Source organism: Anolis sagrei, chromosome 4, assembly GCF_037176765.1.
Source record: "Anolis sagrei isolate rAnoSag1 chromosome 4, rAnoSag1.mat, whole genome shotgun sequence".
Lineage (NCBI taxonomy): Eukaryota > Metazoa > Chordata > Lepidosauria > Squamata > Dactyloidae > Anolis > Anolis sagrei.
In genome coordinates this window covers 90,183,533-90,204,281 of record NC_090024.1, presented here as the reverse complement: position 1 = coordinate 90,204,281, position 20,749 = coordinate 90,183,533, and the positions used below count along the sequence as shown (strand labels likewise).

The window sequence follows — 20,749 nt, the reverse complement described above, 5'->3', positions numbered from 1 at the left end:
AACTTTTCCAGTACTTTTTGTAAACTGTGATGTGCACATGCACTAAAGAAGTTTTAAAACACTACTTTTATATAATGCAAAATGTTTTATTGAAACCTTCCTATTATATAGGTGGTACAAAATAATATCTTCAGTTTATATTTTATTTTTTAGGTAAAACCGCAATTCCAGGAAATTTTGAGGCTTTCTGAAGAGAATATAGGTGAGTTTTTGGTTATTTTCTTCTTATTATAGGCTTAAACAAATGTCAAGCACAGTAGAAATTGTCTTCAAGTTTAGTACTTCTGTAATGGTGGCATAATGGGTTAAACCCTTGTGCCAACAGGACTGCTAAGGTCTGCGGTTCAAATCCAGGGAGCAGGGTGAGCTCCCATCTATCAGCTCCAGCTTCTCATGTGGTGGGGGGGACATGAGAGAAGCCTCCCACAGGATGGTGACACATCCAGGCATCCCCTGGACAGTGCCCTTGCAGACTGTCAGTTTTCTCACACCAGAAGTGACTTGCAGTTTCTCAAATCTCCCCTGACATGAAAAAAACAAAAACAAACTTCTGTAGATGGATGGGAATATGGGCACAGTTTAAATATGCTTTAAAATTTCATATGTTAATCTTAGTATTAGACTTACCTAAAAAATAGCAAGTGCGTGTGCATTTTATGATGTTTCATGGAATAGCTGATTAAATCAGAAAAAGGTGTGTATGTGTACAACCCAGACTTGTTTATTTTGTATCAACAAAAATATAGTATCCACATTTTATTAATAATAGAAGTAGGACAAAGAAGAAGGTAGCCTTATTTTTCGTTACAATATTATTGGATTTGGCTAATGTAAACTTAATTCTTGGACAAGCATGTTAAGAACAGCTTTTTATTGACCAATTGTTTATGTTTTCATTTCAGATGCTACAGCAGGAAACGGAGTGCTAACAAAAGCCACAGTTCCTATCTATGCAACAGGTGTACTTACGTGTTATATCCAGGTAAGCTTCTCCCCCCCCCTTTTTTTTTTTACCTACTTGACTATTTTAGTTTTTAAGGAAAAATCAAAACAGCAAAATTGCTGTTTCACTTAGACTGCATTTGATGATGAATTCTTGCATAACAATTGCAGTGAAAATTAAGCATTTGCAGCCATCAGGTTTATGGCAGAGATTGTGCAAGCATGTTACTTCATTCATAGCCTTAATTTATAGTCTGCAATATTATTTGAGTATTATTTATTTATTTATTTATTTGCTTTATTTCTATACCGCGTTTCTCAACCTATAATAGGTGACTCAATGCGGTTTACACAATATTAATTATCACAACAATAACAATTAAAACACAGCATATCCAATAGCACACACACAACCATTCATACAATGCCTCGATCGCAAACAAGATCCAGTCTCATATCCTTATGCCGTTCCTATGTTCAGTTTACCGTCATTCTGTATACCATTGCGCTGATTAGCCAAACGCTTGCTCAAAAAGCCAGGTTTTGAGCTTCTTCCTAAATGCCAGCAACGAAGGGGCCTGTCTGATGTCGTTTGGTAGGGCATTCCATAACTGAGGGGCCACCACCGAGAAGGCCCTGTCTCTCGTTCCCGCCAGCCGTGCCTGTGACGCAGGCGGAACCGAGAGCAGGGCCTCCCCGGACGATCTTAATGTCCGTGTCGGTTCATAGGAGGAGATGCGTTCGGAGAGGTAGGTGGGGCCGGAACCGTTTAGGGCTTTGTAGGCTAATGCCAGCACCTTGAATTGTGCCCGGTAGGGAATTGGCAGCCAGTGGAGCTGGCTCAACAGAGGAGTGGTATGCTCCCTGAGAGCTGCTCCTGTTAGCAACCTGGCTGCCGCGCGCTGGACCATCTGGAGCTTCCGGGCAGTCTTCAAGGGCAGCCCCACGTAGAGCGCGTTGCAGTAATCTATGCGGGATGTGACCAGAGCGTGGACTACCGTGGCCAAGTCCGACTTCCCGAGGTACGGGCGCAGCTGGCGCACGAGCCGAAGCTGTGCAAATGCTCCCCTGGCCACCGCTGAGACCTGAGGCTCCAGGCTCAGCGATGAATCCAGGGTTACACCCAAGCTGCGAACCTGCGTCTTCAGGGGGAGTGTAACCCCGTCTAACACAGGCTGTAACCCTATGCCCCGTTCGGCCTTTCGACTGACCAGGAGTGCCTCTGTCTTGTCTGGATTCAACTTCAATTTGTTCACCCTCATCCAGTCCGACACAGCAGCCAAGCACCGGTTTAGGACCTGAACAGCCTCCTTAGAAGTAGGTGGAAAGGAGTGACAGAGTTGGACATCATCTGCGTACAGATAACACCGCACCCCGAAACTCCGGATGATCTCTCCCAACGGCTTCATGTAGATGTTAAACAACATGGGGGACATTATTGAACCCTGCGGGACCCCACAAGACAATGGTTGTGAGGACGAGCAGCTGTCCCCTATCAACACCTTCTGGGTACGACCCTCTAGGAAGGACCTGAGCCACTGTAAAACAGTGCCACCAAGGCCCATTCCCGCGAGGCGTCCCAGAAGGATACCGTGGTCGACGGTATCGAAGGCCGCTGAGAGATCCAGCAGGACCAACAGGGACACACTCCCCCTGTCGAGCTCCCTGCGGAGATCATCCACTAAGGCGACCAGGGCTGTCTCGGTACCATGTCCCGGCCTAAAGCCAGACTGTGCCGGATCCAGATAATCCGTGTCTACCAAGAATACCTGGAGTTGTGAGGCCACCACACGTTCCAGGACTTTGCTCAAAAAGGGAAGATTGGAAACAGGCTGATAGTTGACGAATTGAGTGGGGTCTAGTGATGGTTTTTTCAACAGCGGTTTTATTACAGCTTGTTTTAAGCTGGCTGGAATATTGCCTTCCCGAAGGGAGGCATTAACCACCACCTCCACCCACTCGGCCAATCCCCCTCTGGCCTCCTTTAGAAGCCAGGATGGGCAGGGGTCTAGGATGCATGTGGTAGCTCTCATTCCTCCAAGTATCTTGTCCACATCCTCGGGTTTCACCAATTGAAATGAATCCATCAAAATCGGACAAGCAGATGCTCGTGTTACATCCTCAGAGACTGCCGTTAACGTGGTATCCAGGCCAGAGCGGATCAAAGCGACTTTGTCCGCAAAGAACCGAGCAAATGCTTCACAGCGGGCCGTCGAGTTGTCAGGGTTCCCATCCGGAATGGTGGGGTTCAATAGCCCTCTGACAACTCGAAACAACTCCGCCGGACGGTTCTTTGCGGACGCAATATTGGCCGCAAAGAAAGCTTTCTTTGCCGCCTTTATTGCCACGGCATATGCCCTTAATAGGGCAACAAACCGTGTTCGATTTAACTCGCTCGGGTCCGAACGCCACACGCGCTCTAGTCTCCTCTTCCTTCGCTTCATCGCTGCCAGCTCCTCGTTGAACCAAGGTGCTGGTTTAGCTCGGCTACTTGAGAGGGGACGTTCCGGAGCAATCGTGTTTATGGCCCTAGTCATCTCCCCATTCCAGAGAGATACCAGGGCTTCAACAGAATCACCAACCGAGGTGGCAGGAAAATCCCCAAGAGCCGTCAGGAATCCGTTCGGATCCATAAGCCTCCTGGGGCGGACCATCTTAATGGGTCCCCCACCTCTGCAGAGGTTGGAAGGTGTGGTGAGTCTAAATCTGACCAGATAGTGGTCGGTCCATGGCAACGGAGAGGTGGATAACTCCTCAACACCGCCACCTTGCTCCCATCCCTGACAGAAAACCAGATCTAATGTGTGTCCCGCACAGTGGGTGGGGCCAGATACTTGTTGGGACAGCCCCATGGTTGCCATGGATGACATGAAGTCCTGAGCCGCTCCTCCTAGGGTAGTCTCGGCATGTACATTGAAGTCCCCCAGCACAAGAAGCCGTTGAGACTCCAATGCCAGGCTCGAGACCACCCCCGCTAGCTCAGGTAGGGAGACCGTAGTGCAGCGAGGTGGGCGGTACACTAACAGAATCCCTATTCTGTCCCGGTCGCCCACCCTCAGGTGGACACACTCGAAATTGGTTGACTGTGGGATGGGGCCTCTGGTCAGAGGGATAGAATTTTTATAGACCACCGCAACTCCGCCTCCCCGCCCTCCAGGTCTCGACTGGTGCTGTACGGAGAATCCTGGCGGACAAAGCTGGGTCAAATTAACTCCTCCAGCTTCATCCAGCCAGGTCTCCGTAATGCACGCCAGATCTGCCCGTTCCTCCAAGATTAGATCTTGGATGAAAGATGTTTTGCCGTTGACAGATCTGGCGTTCAGCATAATATATAATGATTAAATAAATTGTATTAAATAATAGCATGACTGTGTGTGTATATATATGTGCCTTCAAGTCACCTGTCATCCTATGGTGATTCCATAGCATTTTCTTAGGCAAGGAATACTCAAAGGTGGTTGGTCAGTGGACTATATGGGACATTAATTTGGCTGCTGAGCTCAATGTTAGACTGATTGCTGACCCCTAAATGGTGATTTAGTATAGCTCATTGGGGCTTAGAGCTCAAAGAGCTGAACAGTAGACGTCAAGTACATATCCCAAACAGATGCTGTACCTAATTATTACGATGCTTATGTGAGGCCGCCCTGAGTCCCCCCTTGGTGAGAGAAGGGCGGGGTAAAAGTGTACGAAATAAATAAAAATAAATAAATAAAAATACCTAATTCTGAAGGGCATGGGGCTAGGTGTTCAGCTACCCTTTAACATAAGTTATGAAGCTAACCCTTAATTTTTTTTAAACTTCCTCCCAGGAAGAAGACCGCAAGCTGTTGGTAGGATTTTTAGAAGATGTAATGACTATGCTTTCATTGTCCCATGCTCCCCTTGATAGCCTGAAAGCATCCTTTGTGGAACTGGGGTAAAGTATACTATATCATTGTAACTGGGGTAAAGTGGTTATGTTTCTCATGCAGAGTGTTGATTTAAGAATTTAGCATCTTAATAATCAAAATTCAATTCTTAGTCCCAACTAAATAGACACAGTGATTCAGAAGGACTTCTTTCCATATTTCTGTTGATTTAATAGGTCTGTTCTTGTTGGCATTAACGTGATTTTAATTGATGTTTTAAATTGAGGTTTTAACTGCTTGGATTTTAATGTATTTGTTTATTTTATGGGTATGTATATGTATGGCATCAAATTGTTGCCAGTTGTAAGGGTGCTCCGAGTCCCCTTCGGGGTGAGAAGGGTGGGGTACAAATGTGGTAAATAATAAACAAATAATAATAATTTGCATATAGGATAACACTATGTAACACGAATTTTGTTTCTGGGTTATAAATGTCATTTCTTAATTGGTTCTATCATTAAAACATGGGAAAAGTTGATTAAACTGCAACAACATTGTTTTTGCGGGGCATCCTGCAGAAAGGAAAGGAAAGTGCTAAAATGCAAACAAAGTGCAGCTACATTTCATTTTGGGTTTAGACTGATGACTAAGATTAACAAAAAGCTCCAGAGACAAGGTGACATTTGAAGAGCTACTCGAAGAGCCAGAATGCACAGTAAATGGAGTCAAATGGGCAAATGACTATTTATTGTTCAACCTGGATTGTTTTGTTTTTGTTTCTTTTTCAGTGCAAACCCAGCATACCATGAATTGCTGCTAACCGTATTATGGTATGGAGTCGTTCATACTTCAGCACTTGTTCGGTGTACAGCTGCTAGAATGTTTGAGGTATGTGCTCATTCCACAAAGTTTGGAACCTGTTTGAAAGGCAGCTTTGTTTTTTGTTCAATTGTATTATAATACAAATATAAAACTAGATACTGTTTAAAGATGGTTTATAACATGGTTTAACAGCACTACTAGAATGTGGGACTCCAGCCTGTGTTCCCCTTTGCATTGATCAGCCAGATGACATGTTCAAAGATAATTATTTAATGACCTGGGCCTTATATTGTCTCATACATCCAGAGAATGAAAAATAATATTAATTAATGATGTACAATTTTATTTTAAAATATTTCTTAGACATGTACTGTGATGAGGGAGCAGGATAGTAACATTCTGTACTTTGGGTTGCTATGAGTTTTCTGGGCTGTGTTGGCCATGTTCCAGAAGCATTGTCTCCTGATGTTTCACCCACATCTATGGCAGGCATCCTCAGAGGTTCTGAGGATCTCACAACCTCTGAGGATACTTGCCATAGATGTGGGTGAAACATCAGGAGAGAATGCTTCTGGAACATGGCCATGCAGCCCAGAAAACTCACAGCAACCCTGTGATTGCAACCATGAAAGTCTTCGACAACATTCTGTAGTTTGGTTGCAGTATAGTTGTAAGTTTCCAGCACTCATGTATCCATTTGCAAGATGTTTTCATGGTAACTGGCAAAGTTATACTTCCTTCTGTTTCTAACTTGACAATTAAGTTGGTGCACTGCATGCTTAACATCTTCCATTGGCTATAAGAAATCATTTCGGTGCTGAATTCAGTGTTCAAACCAGATATCTGTTGTTGCTATCTTGTAAACCGCAGATTGCCAACTGACAATGGCAAAATTGTGCTCAATAATAAAATCCAAAATTACCTATATTATTATTATTTAAAAACAAAATCCATTTGAAAATTAAATAGGGGGGAAACCCATCAATCCAGCATGTTATCTTAGTCCTTCTACTATTGCTGCTGCTGGCACACAAAACATGAATTGCTTCAAAGGAAAGTGTTCGCAGCTACTCTCTATTTACCATCTTTGCCTCAACTATACATAAGTTAGCAGAAACATAGGGAGGCCAGCCTTAAATTTTCTGTTGATGAAAAAAAAATGGATTGATTTAATGTGATTTCTTCACACAGTTTTCATTATGTTTGCTACCTTGACCAGGCTAATGGGAAGGTGGACTATAACTTTGCACCTCTGCATTAACAGATTGACTACCAACACTACGTTAGTCTGGTAGCTTTCACATCAGTGAAGGTGTCATGAGAATCACAAAATAATCTGGTCAGGGGAAAATTCTACAGTAAAAATAGATTATACTTGCATATGATATCATGTGTGGATTCTCTATATCTCAAAGACCTGATCAATATAGCACAGAAAATTAGAAACAAGAGTGTATTTTAGTTATGGCATGCACTCTGTCTTAGATGGCAATAGTCTTCTTTCCTCTTCAATTTGCCATTGTAGCTATAGCTGCTCCATGAACAAGTTTGTTTTCTGTATTCGGCTTTCTTTTATGATGAAATGCAAGTAAAAGAAAAAGATTATCAGATTAGCCTGTGTCCTACGGACTGTTTTCCTAGTTCAGTTTTTAATTTATCCTCAAACCATGTAATATAATTGCTCTTTCATATACCATATACCTTTCTTAACCATAAGTGTAAGCTTTTTATTAAAGAATAGTTGAATAATGGCAACATACAAGCATCTTCCAGTGTCTAATTTGTGTATATCCAGAAAGGATTATTATGATATTTGAGGAAAAAGTAAATATAGAGTGCAATCTGGGACCATTGTATACTATTGTGCTGTTTTTTAATCTGGCTGTCCTCTTTTATGCCTTTATGTGCCTGTCAGCTATATTGCACTATGCAAAGTATCTTTAATATTCTATGTTGATCCTGGTTTGAACACAAATTTTGTGCATTAGGAATATGAACTTTAATCTGTGAAGTAGTCCCTCAGTTGAAACCATGAGTGGGCAGAAGTTTGACAGAGGTCCTGTGATGAACAACCCCATTCACTGCTAGTTGCTTGGATTTTTCCAAAAGAATACCATATATTCTCGAGTATAACCCGACCTGAATATAAGCCAAACACCTAATTTTACCACTTTTAACCAAATTTACAAATTTTATCAAAGAAAAACAGTAAATTAACTCTGTAAGTGAAAAAGTAGGGTCAACAAAAACATGGTATCAAAATAATAATAATAATAATAATAATAATAATAATAATAATAATAGAACTTCATTTGCATCCCTCCCTATCTCCCCATGGGGTCTTAGGTTGGCTTCCAACATAGTAATAGGCAAACATTAGTATCTGGAGCTTTTTCTTCAGTGACATATTTGTAAGAAATGTAAAGACATTATAGGTTTTGCAAAAACCCTAAACATTAAAAATAAATGCATCTTTGCTACTTTGATACCCCACAAAAGAGAATATTTGTCCCATAACCTTAGAACAATTCCAGTAATAATTCAGTAAGTATAGCCTTAGTATGTCAAACTGAGTTACCTCAGATATGCTGTTTCATCCTGGAAACTTAGTTTTGGAAGCACATTAGTGCTCTTTATAACTTATATGTTTGAATTTGTAAAAAAAATCCACATTAATCATAGGAAGTTTTTTTGGTTCTAGCAAATACTTAAAGATTCCTACGTTTTCTAACAGATATTTTAAAGAAAAGCTATAAATTTGGAACTAGTCAACCTCTGCCATTTTCCTGCAGTAGTTCTCAAGTAACTAATGAATTCATATGACATTTCTCACACAGTTTCTACTGTGTAAGAAACAGTGGAAACTAAGAGTTTGATCCTTTGGTTCTAAATTGGGTTGCTCTAAAAAAAAGCCTGAGTCCTATTGGGGACATAGGGCGGAACAGAAATAAATGATGATGATAATTATTATTATTATTATGAAAATTTAGAAACCATTACTACAAATGAAGTGCTAATACAGGCAATCCCCACGTTACAAACAAGATAGGTTCTGTAGGTTTGTTATTACGTTGAATTTATATGTAAGTCAGAACAGGTACATTTTTAGTGTAAATCCAGTCATAGATAGTTAGATAGCTTTGGATAGTATAGGAAAGGCTTAACACCCCTCTGGTGTTTGTTTTGCTGTCTGTTCCGCTGTTGAGAATATTTCACCTCACTTTCTGTCCCTGTGATCACTGGATTTTTTTTTAAATGGCGTTGTAGAAACAAGGATTGATGAGAAAGCTTCAGTGGAGGCACCTTTTCCCCATGCTAATTCTTCCAGGAATGAATTCCCCTTCTGAGGGGTAGATTTCTCTCACTTCCTGTTGTCTCACCCCTGTTCTTGGAGCCCCAAGTGGCGCAATGGGTTAAACCCTTGTGCCTGACAGGGCTGCTGACTGAAAAGTCAGCGGTTCAAATCCGAGGAGTTTTGTGAGCTCCTGCCTGTCAGCTCCAGCTTCTTATGCAGGGAGTTTGGTGAGCTCCTGTCTGTCAGCTCCAGCTTCTCATACGGGGACATGAGAGAAGCCGTCCACAGGATGGTAAAACATCCAGGCATCCTCTGGGCAGACATCCAATTCCCTCACACCAGGAGCGACTTGCAGTTTCTCAAGTCACTCCTGACACAGAAAAAAAAACCCACTCTTAACTATGAGTTGTTTGTAAGTTGGATATTTGTAACTTGGGGACTGCATGTACATATAAAATGCACCATTTCAATCTAGTATTTTGTTTTCTGGCATGCTGATTTTCCAAACACCCTTTATGTATGTACCCAAACATGTCTAAGAAGCAGATACTTCCGCCTCTATAGTCCTGATATGGACAGTAAAGACAGCTTGCAATAGTTCCAGGAATCCAACATGTAGACAGAAATCTATTGCTCGTGTGTTTGATTTTAAAAAAAAAAGTGCATTCTAAAACAATTACAAGTCAAAGTTACAAAGTCATGTTTAAAATACATCAATTTCCATTGTGAAAAGTGATTGTCTTGCAAGAACTGATTTTCAACAGAGGTGGCTCAAGATGATAGATAGATGGATGGATGGATGTCTTAGTATGTTAGTCATTTGTGCCTTTTAATTCCATTGTAACTCAGTGCCAGACCCAGAGTGCAGTATATGGTTGCACTATGAACTACTTGTCAGTTGGTATATTTATTGGCCACATGAAATCAATTATTTAAAAACACTCCCCTTCCCCTTTCCTCCTGCATTTGACAGTAACTGAACAAAGAAAGAGTTGGGTAATACTCTTATTTAAAATATTTAAATAATCTCAAAGTAGTTTTTCCTGAACTCTTTGTCAGGCTGGAAGTTGAAGGGTGGGGGGAAAGGGATGGGGAAAGTTTTGAAATTTCCAACCTGCTGAATTGTTTGTGCTTCTTGAGTGGCGTTTTAATGTAGTCCTCATAAATAATGTTTGATTTTGGCCAGGAACCACACGGCCATTTTTGATTTCAGCAAATTTGAGTATCCCTGCTAGAAGTAGAATAACAAGGCCAGAACGGAGACTTTTTAAAATGAAATCCATTTTGGGGTTTTCTAAAATTGTAGTACTAATGCCCGGGATGCCATCAGTTTTTGTTTATTTTGTTTGTTTTTTTAACAGCTCCATAGTTTGTCTAGTGTGTCCTGCCTGCTTGGGCCATGTGCGCTTTCATTGTGCCTTCTGCCTATTTATATTAAAGGGGCACTTTAGCGTAGTGATACTGGCTTCTAATTTTGGTTTGCTTTTTTGTGTTTCTCTTCCTCTTGGTTGTGCTGTTCTTCCCATGATACTGTGCTCACTCTTTCCGTGCATCACCTGTGGCCCCCCTCTGCTCTGCCCACTCAGCTGTTGGTGAAGGGGGTCCATGAAACTCTGGTAGCTCAGAGAGTGGTTCCTGCTCTCATTACTCTCTCCAGTGACCCTGAAATGTAAGTTTCCTGACCGTCTTATAAAGCTAGCATCCCTCTTACAACCTGCCAAGAAATAAAACCATAAGTGTGTGTGAGTGTTTAAATATTCTGATAATGAAACCTAAAAATAGTTTTTAAAACAACAGTGTCACAAATCCTTAATAAACAATAGGTATATGTTCTGTTGACTGGTGAAATTACAGTCACATTTGGAATACTGCGACTTTTCTGTTGCTCTTTTTTCTCTGCATTGAAAGGTCATTACAATAATAATTGCAGGCCTGTCCCAAAGGCCGCACACTGATGCTTGTTTCTTCCATGCTGAAGAGGGATGCTACTCTCACTAACATGTTATTGCCAGTAAATGCTGAAGCATGAATAGAGTCCTTTAACTGTGCTAATATTCAGTGTAGGTAACTAAGAAAGGCCAATGACTCTGCTTGCCCAGCCTCAGTCACAGCTAACAAAATTATCCTTTCAGTTTAAACCCATTTTTATTGCATGTTGACTGGTTTACAGCTGACTCTTCGAGGCATGAGTGAAGCCTTAGTTGACAAGCGGGTTGCTCCGGCCCTTGTTACCTTGTCCAGTGATCCTGAATTGTGAGTTTCTATTAGCAAACTTGAGTTCATCCTCTTTCTCTTTCTTGATCTCTCTCCTTTTTTAATATTATTTTGAGCATACTACCTGGCCTCTCTCTTGTCATTGCTAGAAATTAATATATATATATGTTAATTTTGAAATTGCATTATTTTTAATTGCAACTTGTTTTAAAGACTCAAGGTATTTTATTTGTTGTTGTTGCTTTTTGTTTTTCTCATTAGCTCTGTGAGAATAGCCACAATTCCTGCCTTTGGTACTATCATGGAAACAGTCACCCAGAGGGAGGTAGGATATCTGCATATTATCTAATAGTCTTGTGCATTTGTATAGAATCACTATCCATTTCTGTTTGTTTCATTCATAAGGCGCCGTTTTTGTTTTCAAGTGCCTCTCACAAAAACCAGTGCCTTTCCAAATCAGCTTTTTTTGCGTTCAGTGGCTGCTTGCTGGGGCCCAAAGTGCCCGCTTGCTGGGGTCCAAAAGTGCTTCCAGGCCGAGCACCTCTTAGTGCTCAGCTTCAGCACAGGCCCTGGCAGGCACTGGTGCTGTGGCCTGCAGGCCACACATGCACTCTCTTTCTAAGGAGAGTGTGTGTATGTGGCCTGCAGGCCCAAGGTGCCAGGGCCTGCAGCGGAGTGCCAAAAATCAGGCACCCATATGGTTACCATTCCCACTTTCATTTCACTGATATTTCTGTACTAGAAGGGGGTGTACCACTTCATGCTTGCCCACAAATATAGGCAAACACTGAATACAAGCAGTCCCCAAGTTACAGCCAAACGAGGTTCTTTAGGTTTGTTTTTAAGTTGCATTTGTATTTAAGTCAGAACAGACATTTTTAATTGTAACTCCAGCCATTTTTTGTAGTTTGGATAGCATAGGGAAGGGTTAACACTCCTGTAACATTTGTTTTGCTATCTGTGCCCCTGTTCAAAAGACTTCACCTCATCTGAGACAACTGGATTTTGAAAATGTTGTCTTGTTGTGGAAACAAAAATTGTTCATAAGCTTCAGTGGAGACTCTTTTTTTTTCCATGATAACTCTTTCGGGAGTGAATTTCTCTTCCTAGGCATAGATTTCTCTAACTTCCTGTTGTCTCACCCCCATTCTGTAAGTCATATGTAAGTCGAATGTCTGTAACTTGGGGACTGCCTGTTTAGGCCACTGATTAATAATCTGTCTAAACCACAGTTTACAGGAGAAGGGTTTTATTCCCCTATGTCCCTTTAAATTGCTTGGAATAGATTTTGCTATAATTTCTGGCTATTATGCTGTTTTCTGTGCTGGCAAAAGCCTTGGACTGTAAGAGTGTTCTATATGGTGAAATTCTCTGGATGACTACACAAGAAAAACATACACATGGGTTATACAGGCTAATATAGACGAATCCTCATTACTTCCATTTTTAAGTTGTGAGGATTACTCTGTATTAGTCTTGACATGGTAACGAGTCTTACTTTTATTCGGATCTTGATTAAGTAGTAGTAGGATCGATTAGAATTAATAGCCTACACTTCCTTTTTTAAAAAAGACCATTCTATGTATCAGTCAAGAACAGATGGGATTTGGAATGTTTATAAATTTGTAATAAGGTGTTTATAAAAGAGATTTAAAGATTATACAATCTTATTTTTAAAAAGCCAGAGTTTTTGTAATGACAAAAAACTGAGAATTACTTGGGGTTCACATTATATATACAGCTGTGTTGTATAATTTAAATTTGTTTCACCTGAATATTTTTTTCTTTTTGTATAAATTAAAACATTGATAATTTCTGTTACATTCTCTTCAGCTGTTGGAAAGAGTTAAAATGCAGTTGGCCTCTTTTTTGGAAGATCCCCAGTATCAAGATCAACACTCTCTACATACAGAAATCATTAAAACCTTTGGTAGAGTTGGACCAAATGCTGAGCCAAGATTTAGAGATGAATGTAAGTTATCATAAAACCTGTTGTGATTCTTGTTTCTCCTAATTATTATTGTTATTTTTTCAAACCTTGATCTGAAAGCATTGTTAATTATTTTCACTTCACATTATCTTTTTTTCCAGTTGTCATTCCACATTTGCATAAACTTGCCTTGGTAAATAACCAACAGTCTATGGATTCAAAAAGACTGGACATTGCCACTCATCTCTTTGAGGCCTACAGTGCACTCTCCTGTTGTTGTATCCTTCATTATTTCTTAATTGTAGTTTTAATATGGCAACACTTAGTATAAAATGCTATATCTTACTTCAGTAATGAGTCCATCAGAACTCAGATGCCTCTGGGGTCTAAAAGTAGTCCTCATCATACATTCAGCTCCAAATTCAAATCCCATGAGAGAAATCTGTGAATTGTTTTGAGGTCTTTACAAAGTGGCTCCTCTCAAAAATCATTTCACTTGAGGATGAAGACATCACATTGATAGATAACACAGACAACAATGCCACCACCTGTCTCTTCTGAGTGTTTGGCCTTAACCCTTTATTACTTCCACTCTGTAGGAATGATAAACTTTTACAGTAGTACCTTGGTATCTGCTGGAGTTTGGTTCCAGGACGCATAATGGATACCAGAATCCATGCATTCTCAGGGTCCCATTACACTATGTAACAAAACTTGGGGGGGGGTCTGTTCTTGGTTTGAAAGTGTTGTTTACTGTTTAATTGTGTGGTACTTACTTTGAAAATAGTTGTTATACTCCAGAAACTTTGTTTTTGTGGCTGCCACAAACTATGTTGACTTGCTTGAAGACCCTACAAGATATTTATTGAAAAACGATAGGAAAATGTGCTTGAGGATGTCCCAAAAAAAACCAAAGCTTTTGCAGTCTTATCAACTATGTTTTATGACAGAACCAATAAGGAAATTGTGTTACATACCCATCACACTAGAGAAATAAATCCAGTTAAAATCCCATTTCTGGCTGACACAAATTATGTTGAATTGGTTGAGACTCTTCATTGAAAAACTATAGCAAAATGTGCTGCAGGATGTCCTGCAAACACAAAGTGTTTGCCATTTGATAGACTTTTTCCATGTTTCTATGATAGAAGTAGTTAGGAAATGACATTAATAACCCGTGGATGAAAATCATGTTACATAGTGCTGCATACAGCATAGTAAAATGTTGCCCTTTATTGTTTGTTTGTTTGTTTCCAAGGATGTTGGGATTTAAAGTGTTAAAACCAACTGTTTCAAACAGTTGGAAAACCACATTTAGTTGTGTTACAATTGCCCTCATACGTTGAGAGCACAGCAAGAATAGGCAAATTTGATTAGATCAGTGTCAACAAGCATATAGAGCAGTGGTTCCCAACCTGTGGTCCGTGGACCACCAGTGGTCCACAAGAACAAAAATAGGGTCTGCAGCCTCACCATTACTACACCATTGTCTCAGCAACGAGAGCGATTGGTCTCATGAAAACCCTCTTATAGTGCTGAGGCAAATATTGTCTTTGGATGGATGTATGTAAAGTGATTAGTTATTAAAAGTAGACAAATTTAGACAGAGTCAAGCAGCTTTGGGGCAAACTGTTCATCAGGCAGTAGTGCAGGATTTGAGCATCCACTCCCACCTTTAAGAAACTTGGCTTGGGGACATTCCAGTGGTTATGAATTGATCTTTTGGCCTTCCTGAGAATGAGAAGTTGATTTTTACTCCTTTAGCCTTCCTAGAATTAACATTCTTTCTGGCAAGAACATTTACAAAAAGAGAAGTCATTGCATTGTAGCTGTCACATTTTACCATTGATATTAATTGTTGAAAAGCAGAACCCATATTAACCTGGTCATCATAACATTAGGGGAGAGTATTTGGTTTTTGCCATTTTCACCTATACAAAGGTGCTACACTGAGGCTTTGCGGCAGCAGGAAAATAGAGGCCCAACTCAGAAAGGCTTAATCTTTACCTCCTACAACAAAGTTCAGAGCTGGTGACAAAAAGAATACAATATCTGCCCGTTTCCCTGGTTTGTGAATTAACGTAATATCAAAAGGGGCGCTATTCACACACTGCCTGGATGTTCCAAACACAAATTTTGGCTGGCAACAAAGTGTAGCTAAAGCTTTTTAGACCTGTATTGTTTCAAATAATAGCATCCTAAATTCAGATTTTTAAACCCTTTAAATTCTCATACGTAGGCTTGAATGCTATGTTTTGAAATATAAAAAACACAACAGAAGTGCTATTATTTAGAGAACATGTTTGAATATACTCAAATTGTAGTTCTAGAAAGTAGAGTTAAAGAAACTTTTCTTGATGGTAGTCTGTGAGAGGAGTACAAAACAAATTCTCTTTTCTCCTTACATAGAAAAGATCACAGGGGCTCATGAGAAAGAAAGAGGAACTACAATTAAAAGAAGCCTGAGTTGCATTCCACATAGGAAAGAAAACACACAAGTCATAGCCTATGTATCAGACATTGCTGGGAAAAGAAATAGTGTTCAATGGTCTAAAGAACTAATGCAGAGAGAACAATATGAAGAGTGGCAGATAATGGTGTGCTATTTTGAATTATGTAAAGGGGACTTTTGCACTTATTACAAGGTTTTAATGCATATTTAACTAGATGTATGAAAAATAACATCTGATAAATAATGTCAACTTTAAGCATCAATTTAATTTAGCATCAAGAACCAATGTTTTATTTTTGTGCTTCGTTTTAGGCTTTATGTTAGGAACATGTTTCTATTTATGTTTGTCTTCCTCATAGTCAAGCCTTGCTGAAATTGTTTTGACATTGCAAATACGCTGCATTTGTCAATAATTACATCAGGTTTTGTATGAATTTTTCCCAAGAAGTAAGTATAGTGGTAATAGTAGGGATGTCTTCAAAAAGAAGGCTCTGTATTTACAGGATAGCATGAATTTAGCATGTTATTTTCTAATTTTGACTGGAAATGAGTGAGAGACAGTTATTATTATTACCATGTTAGACCTTAACTACCTGTCTTCTAGTTATTTCTGAGGAATTAATGGTCAACCACTTTTTACCTGGACTCAGGTGTTTACGAAATGACATGGAAACTCTGTCACCAGAACATGAGGTGAGTAATTGAAGCTGTCCTTTTGCAAGTGGGTGGCAAAAGAAATGTGGCCTTTAATCTGAACTTCCAAGATTGTACTCCATACTTCATTTTTGGACTGTTTGTCCCATGTACAGACAGATACTGATAGGAGAAAATCATCTTTGAACTTCAACTTGCCCTCTCCTATGTTTCAGGTTATTTTAAGCTCCATGATAAAAGAATGTGAACAGAAAGTGGAAAATAGGAGCGTCCAAGAACCACAAGGGTAAGATGTTGAATTTTCTTTTGCATTACACAATGTAACAAAATTTGAAAAAATAAATATATGTTCCTGGTTTGAAAGTGTTATTTCCTATTTAATTGTGTGGTACTTACTTTGAAAGTAGTTGTTATACTCCAGAAACTTTGTTTTTGTGGCTGCCACAAACTATGTTGGATTGGTTGACAACCTATGAGATATTCATTGAAAAACTATAGCAAAATGTGCTGCAGGATGTCCCAAAAAACCCCCCGAAGTTTTTGCAGTCTAATCAACTATATTTTATGATAGAACCAATAAGGAAATTATCTTTATAAACCTGGAACAAAAATTGTGTTACCTACCTATCACACTAGAGGAAAAAAATCCACTTAAAATCCTGTTTCTGCCTGCTGCAGAATTCTGGGGTTTGTTGTTTAGTGAGGCTGTTAAAGGCTCCTACCTAAATTACAAACCCCAGAATTCTGCAGGAGACAGAAACCAATTTTAAGTGGATTTTTTTTCTCTAGTGTGATGAGGCCCATAATAGTGTTAGCATCTGTCTTCCTTATGTGGACAATACAAATAATTAATGACAAAGTTAAGGTTGAATTAGATATTCAGTCAAGGTTTAGTGACTTCTTCATGGTTCCTGTGACTCATACACATGGGTCACTCTGTGCCTCCACAGAGATCCTCAGAAGCTTCTAGAACAGTAATCCCACCCAGTCAACAGTAATAAGTTAAGCTATGTGCCCCTGCCTCATTTCAGATCCTTTTCATTGGCCATTGCAGTAGAATCATTAGGAAGTTCTCAACATTTTGGTAATTTCTTCATCAGATCATCAGCTTTTTTTTTCTTCTGGGCTCACCATGGCCCTTCTCTGAGGCTGGGAGAGTGGATTTCCATAGCTGAACAGGGATTTGAATTCTTGTCTCCCAGAAAAATTAGGGCATGTTGAAGGGCAAACCACTAGACCATGTTAACTCTCAAATCACTGGCAAAACATGATTGATTAGACCAGCTCCTATCTGACCATCAATTAGGTCTCTGCTCTGCACCCTATCCACTTCTCTGGCCCTCTCCTACCTCATTGTACTAGCCCTAGCCCAGCCCTATTATAGCTATTCAGCAGGCCCTGGAAACTAATATCCCCAGGCAATAGTCTGGACATTACTTAGGGTCCTGTTGTGCACTTTACCCACATCCCTGGCCCTATGTTTCCCCATTGGTCCAGCCCTCTTTAGCAGTGCAGTAGTCCTTGGAGATAAATAGTCCAGATTCCAATTATGCCAGTAATTGAAATGTTTTACCTATGTTGGAAACTGCCCTGACTCCCCTCAGAGAGATAGAGTGGTATACAAATAAAGGTTTTATTTATTTATTTAGATTTTATTTATGTGAAATCATTACGTCCCACTGGAAATGTCAAAGTTCCTAGAGATACTGTCTGAAATAGAAGAAAAATCTGAAATATATTTATTATTTACACTTCAAACCACTTTTTTATTTTTTTACTTTCTGACTCATCATTTTACTTTTTTCACCTGGGAATGAGAACTAGTATATTTAAGACTCAATTGCTCCTTGTGCCTTGAATTTGCTTAAATATTTTTTGCATAAGGGTAATATTTGAATTGCTGTACAAATTGAGTTATGTTGGCTCAACCATTGGACAAGGAGTTCTGCTATCTTAAGAGTATGTACAAGCAGTCAAGCAATCCCTTACTACACACAACCCAGGATAGCTCCTGTGTAACTGGAATAATTTCATGGTATGCAACCAGTGAAAGTGACCTCAGCCTATGAGTAAGGGGTGCCAGGTTGGTTAATCTTAAAGCATTGAAACGATGAGTTAGTCTCATATGAAGATCTCATTTAGACAGGATTTTAGATGCCATTATTCAAAAAGATCTTACAGTTACAGTTTACATTAGCCTCTTAGAATTTCATTATGTCACACATAAAACTGCCTTACTTAAAGTGAATTCCTTTGTCTACAGCATTGGTTCACAACCTGTGGCTCATGGACCACCAGTGGTCCACAAGAATGAAAATATGGTCTGTGGCCTCACCATTACATGGTCTGTGGCCTCACCTCGAAACCACGCAGCAACTAGAGTGACTGCTCTTGTGTAACCTTATTAAAGTGCCAAGGCAACGGGGTTGTTGGAAGGGGAGAAGCTGACTATCCACAAAATATTACTACTACCACATCAGCTCTAGATTATTAAATATGGTTTTCTATGGGCAAGCAGATGGCGACTACTGGATGGCATATGTTCTGTATCAGAAACTAGAGCTGATGTGATCTATCCAATGGAATTTTCTGAGTCAGCACCCCAGTTAACCAAACCGAATCTAAAGTTGACCAAAACTGATTTGTAACCTTTTTGGTACTAACGTTAAAGAGTGGTCCCTGGTCAAAGTGGTCCCTGGTTGAAAAAAGGTTGGGAAAAAAGGTCTACAGTGAGTAGTGCTGGTGTCGCTGGCAGCAGACTTCCAAAACGAAAAGCTTTTGTTACCAAATAGAATCATTTTTCATGAGTGATGCCCTATATTAATTTGCTTTTCCTTCCTCCCCAGCTCTATGTCAATTGCGGCAAGCCTTGTGAGTGAAGACACCAAGACCAAGTTTTTGAACAAAATGGGCCAGTTGACCACCTCAGGAGCCATGCTGGCTAACGTATTCCAGAGGAAGAAATAAATTGGAATAGGAAGCCCTTGTAAACACTGAAAGACCTCATTGAGACTTGTTCCTTGTACTTGAAGTACTTGCCTTTTCCCCCATCTTATGTTCTTGTAGTATGATTTTACTCTAACCTACAAAGATATTTGCACTGCTCTCAAATATTGCTATGTATCTGTTAACATTGGGTTAAATGTGGTTGATTATAAAACTAAATTAAGTCTGTATCAAGTCCCTGTCCTGTGTTCTTGTCTTTTCAGCCTAATTTTTTATATAAATATATATATATAGTGAAGTTTTTTTATTTCCCAATGGATTCTTGGCCGATATCTGTATTATAAATGGAGCTGTTATGATGGTACCTAAAATAATGTAAATTTGAAGTCGCAGTCAATGAAATAAAGTGCAGAATACTTATGTATTTAAGTTATAAGAGGGTAATGCAGAATTTTTTAATGTTTCTAAAATGAAAGGCAAGAGCCACCAGCACTAGTCTGATTCTTGGATTGCTTTTTGTAAGTTATTGTATATTTGAATTACAGAAAAGATGGAGAATATAATGTATTATGGAAATGCTTACACTACAAGTCTTATTGTGGACCATATTCTTCTAAAAGTGATGGATAAACCAGTTCTTTGAGATGCATCTTTTGCAGGCCCTGGTATTTTTGATGTCTATGAAGCAAGTTCAGCTTCTGCTACACAGCACATTTCACTAAATGGGACTGGGAGGGAGGAATGTGCACTTGAAGGAAAGCCACACTAATTTTAGTGGAAATTCCAACTTAGGAGTGAATTAAATGTGGTGCTGCTATACTTAAAACAACACTTATCAACATATATGCTTCATCCAGGTACTTTAGTTTTCTTCTGTTTTCCAAGCTCATTTAAATGTCTTATGTCTCCATGCTAGAGCGGCCTCTACCCCAACTACACTTTGCAGGTGTACTAGCACTGGGCAGGGCAAGGCAAGGCCAAACACCTGAGGGCCCACAGGTTGAGAACCATTGGTAGAGTGTGTCCAGCAACGTATGTGGGGCCAGATACCAATTGGGACAGACCCATGGTTGCCATGGCACTGGTAGTTCCTCAGTGGCTAGAAGGCCCAAGGGTTCCTGCCCCTGATTTAGGCAGAAAGCCAACTTTTATTTATAGATACCAATGCTACCTCTTTTTCTAATAGAAACAGTCAAGTCATTGAAACATAATTTGATACTTCAAGGCTGTTGAGCAAAGTCTGAGCGCTAGTTAATGTTTAATATTTAGGAATTTTATTTAGAAGCCAGTTGCCAACTGATTATCCTGAGTGGTATATTATCTGTCATATAGTACACAGACCTAAGCCATTTTCTGAAGGCAAATATTCAACAGTGGATTGCAGGAATATTTCTTACGTCTCTAGAAAAGCACTCCACATTTCACGTAACTTGTCAACATTCTGAAGCTTCAACAGCTGCTATTAAGTAGTACATAAAATGACGGAGAAGAGAAGAATTGATTTCCTTGCAAGAGAAGTATCATGTACATACTGAAATGTTTTGAGAAGCTAGATGAGTTTCTCCAGGAGAGAAAAACAGCAATCACATTCAGCAATGCACATCACAGGCAAAATTAAGATTAGAGATGCAAGCTACGGCAAA

General features: G+C 39.8%; 1 protein-coding gene across 7 annotated transcripts in view; it reads left to right on the top strand.

Annotated features, from left to right (window-relative positions):
• RELCH (RAB11 binding and LisH domain, coiled-coil and HEAT repeat containing) overlaps positions 1 to 19,755 on the top strand; it is a 73,212-nt gene extending 53,457 nt beyond the window's left edge. For 5 of the 7 annotated variants that reach the window (XM_060774712.2, XM_060774710.2, XM_060774708.2 and 2 more), the window contains 11 exons: positions 154 to 202; positions 903 to 982; positions 4,755 to 4,861; positions 5,582 to 5,681; positions 10,497 to 10,579; positions 11,386 to 11,449; positions 12,958 to 13,096; positions 13,216 to 13,332; positions 16,111 to 16,199; positions 16,376 to 16,446; positions 19,007 to 19,755. In XM_060774712.2, coding sequence (XP_060630695.2) covers positions 154 to 202; positions 903 to 982; positions 4,755 to 4,861; positions 5,582 to 5,681; positions 10,497 to 10,579; positions 11,386 to 11,449; positions 12,958 to 13,096; positions 13,216 to 13,332; positions 16,111 to 16,199; positions 16,376 to 16,446; positions 19,007 to 19,127 — 1,020 coding nt within the window. In that variant the 3' untranslated portion in view covers positions 19,128 to 19,755. Of the gene's footprint in view, positions 1 to 153; positions 203 to 902; positions 983 to 4,754; positions 4,862 to 5,581; positions 5,682 to 10,496; positions 10,580 to 11,080; positions 11,164 to 11,385; positions 11,450 to 12,957; positions 13,097 to 13,215; positions 13,333 to 16,110; positions 16,200 to 16,375; positions 16,447 to 19,006 lie in introns of all 7 variants that reach the window. The other 2 variants (XM_060774709.2, XM_067467528.1) reach the window with 1 other exon arrangement.
• The last annotated feature ends 994 nt before the right edge of the window (positions 19,756 to 20,749 follow it).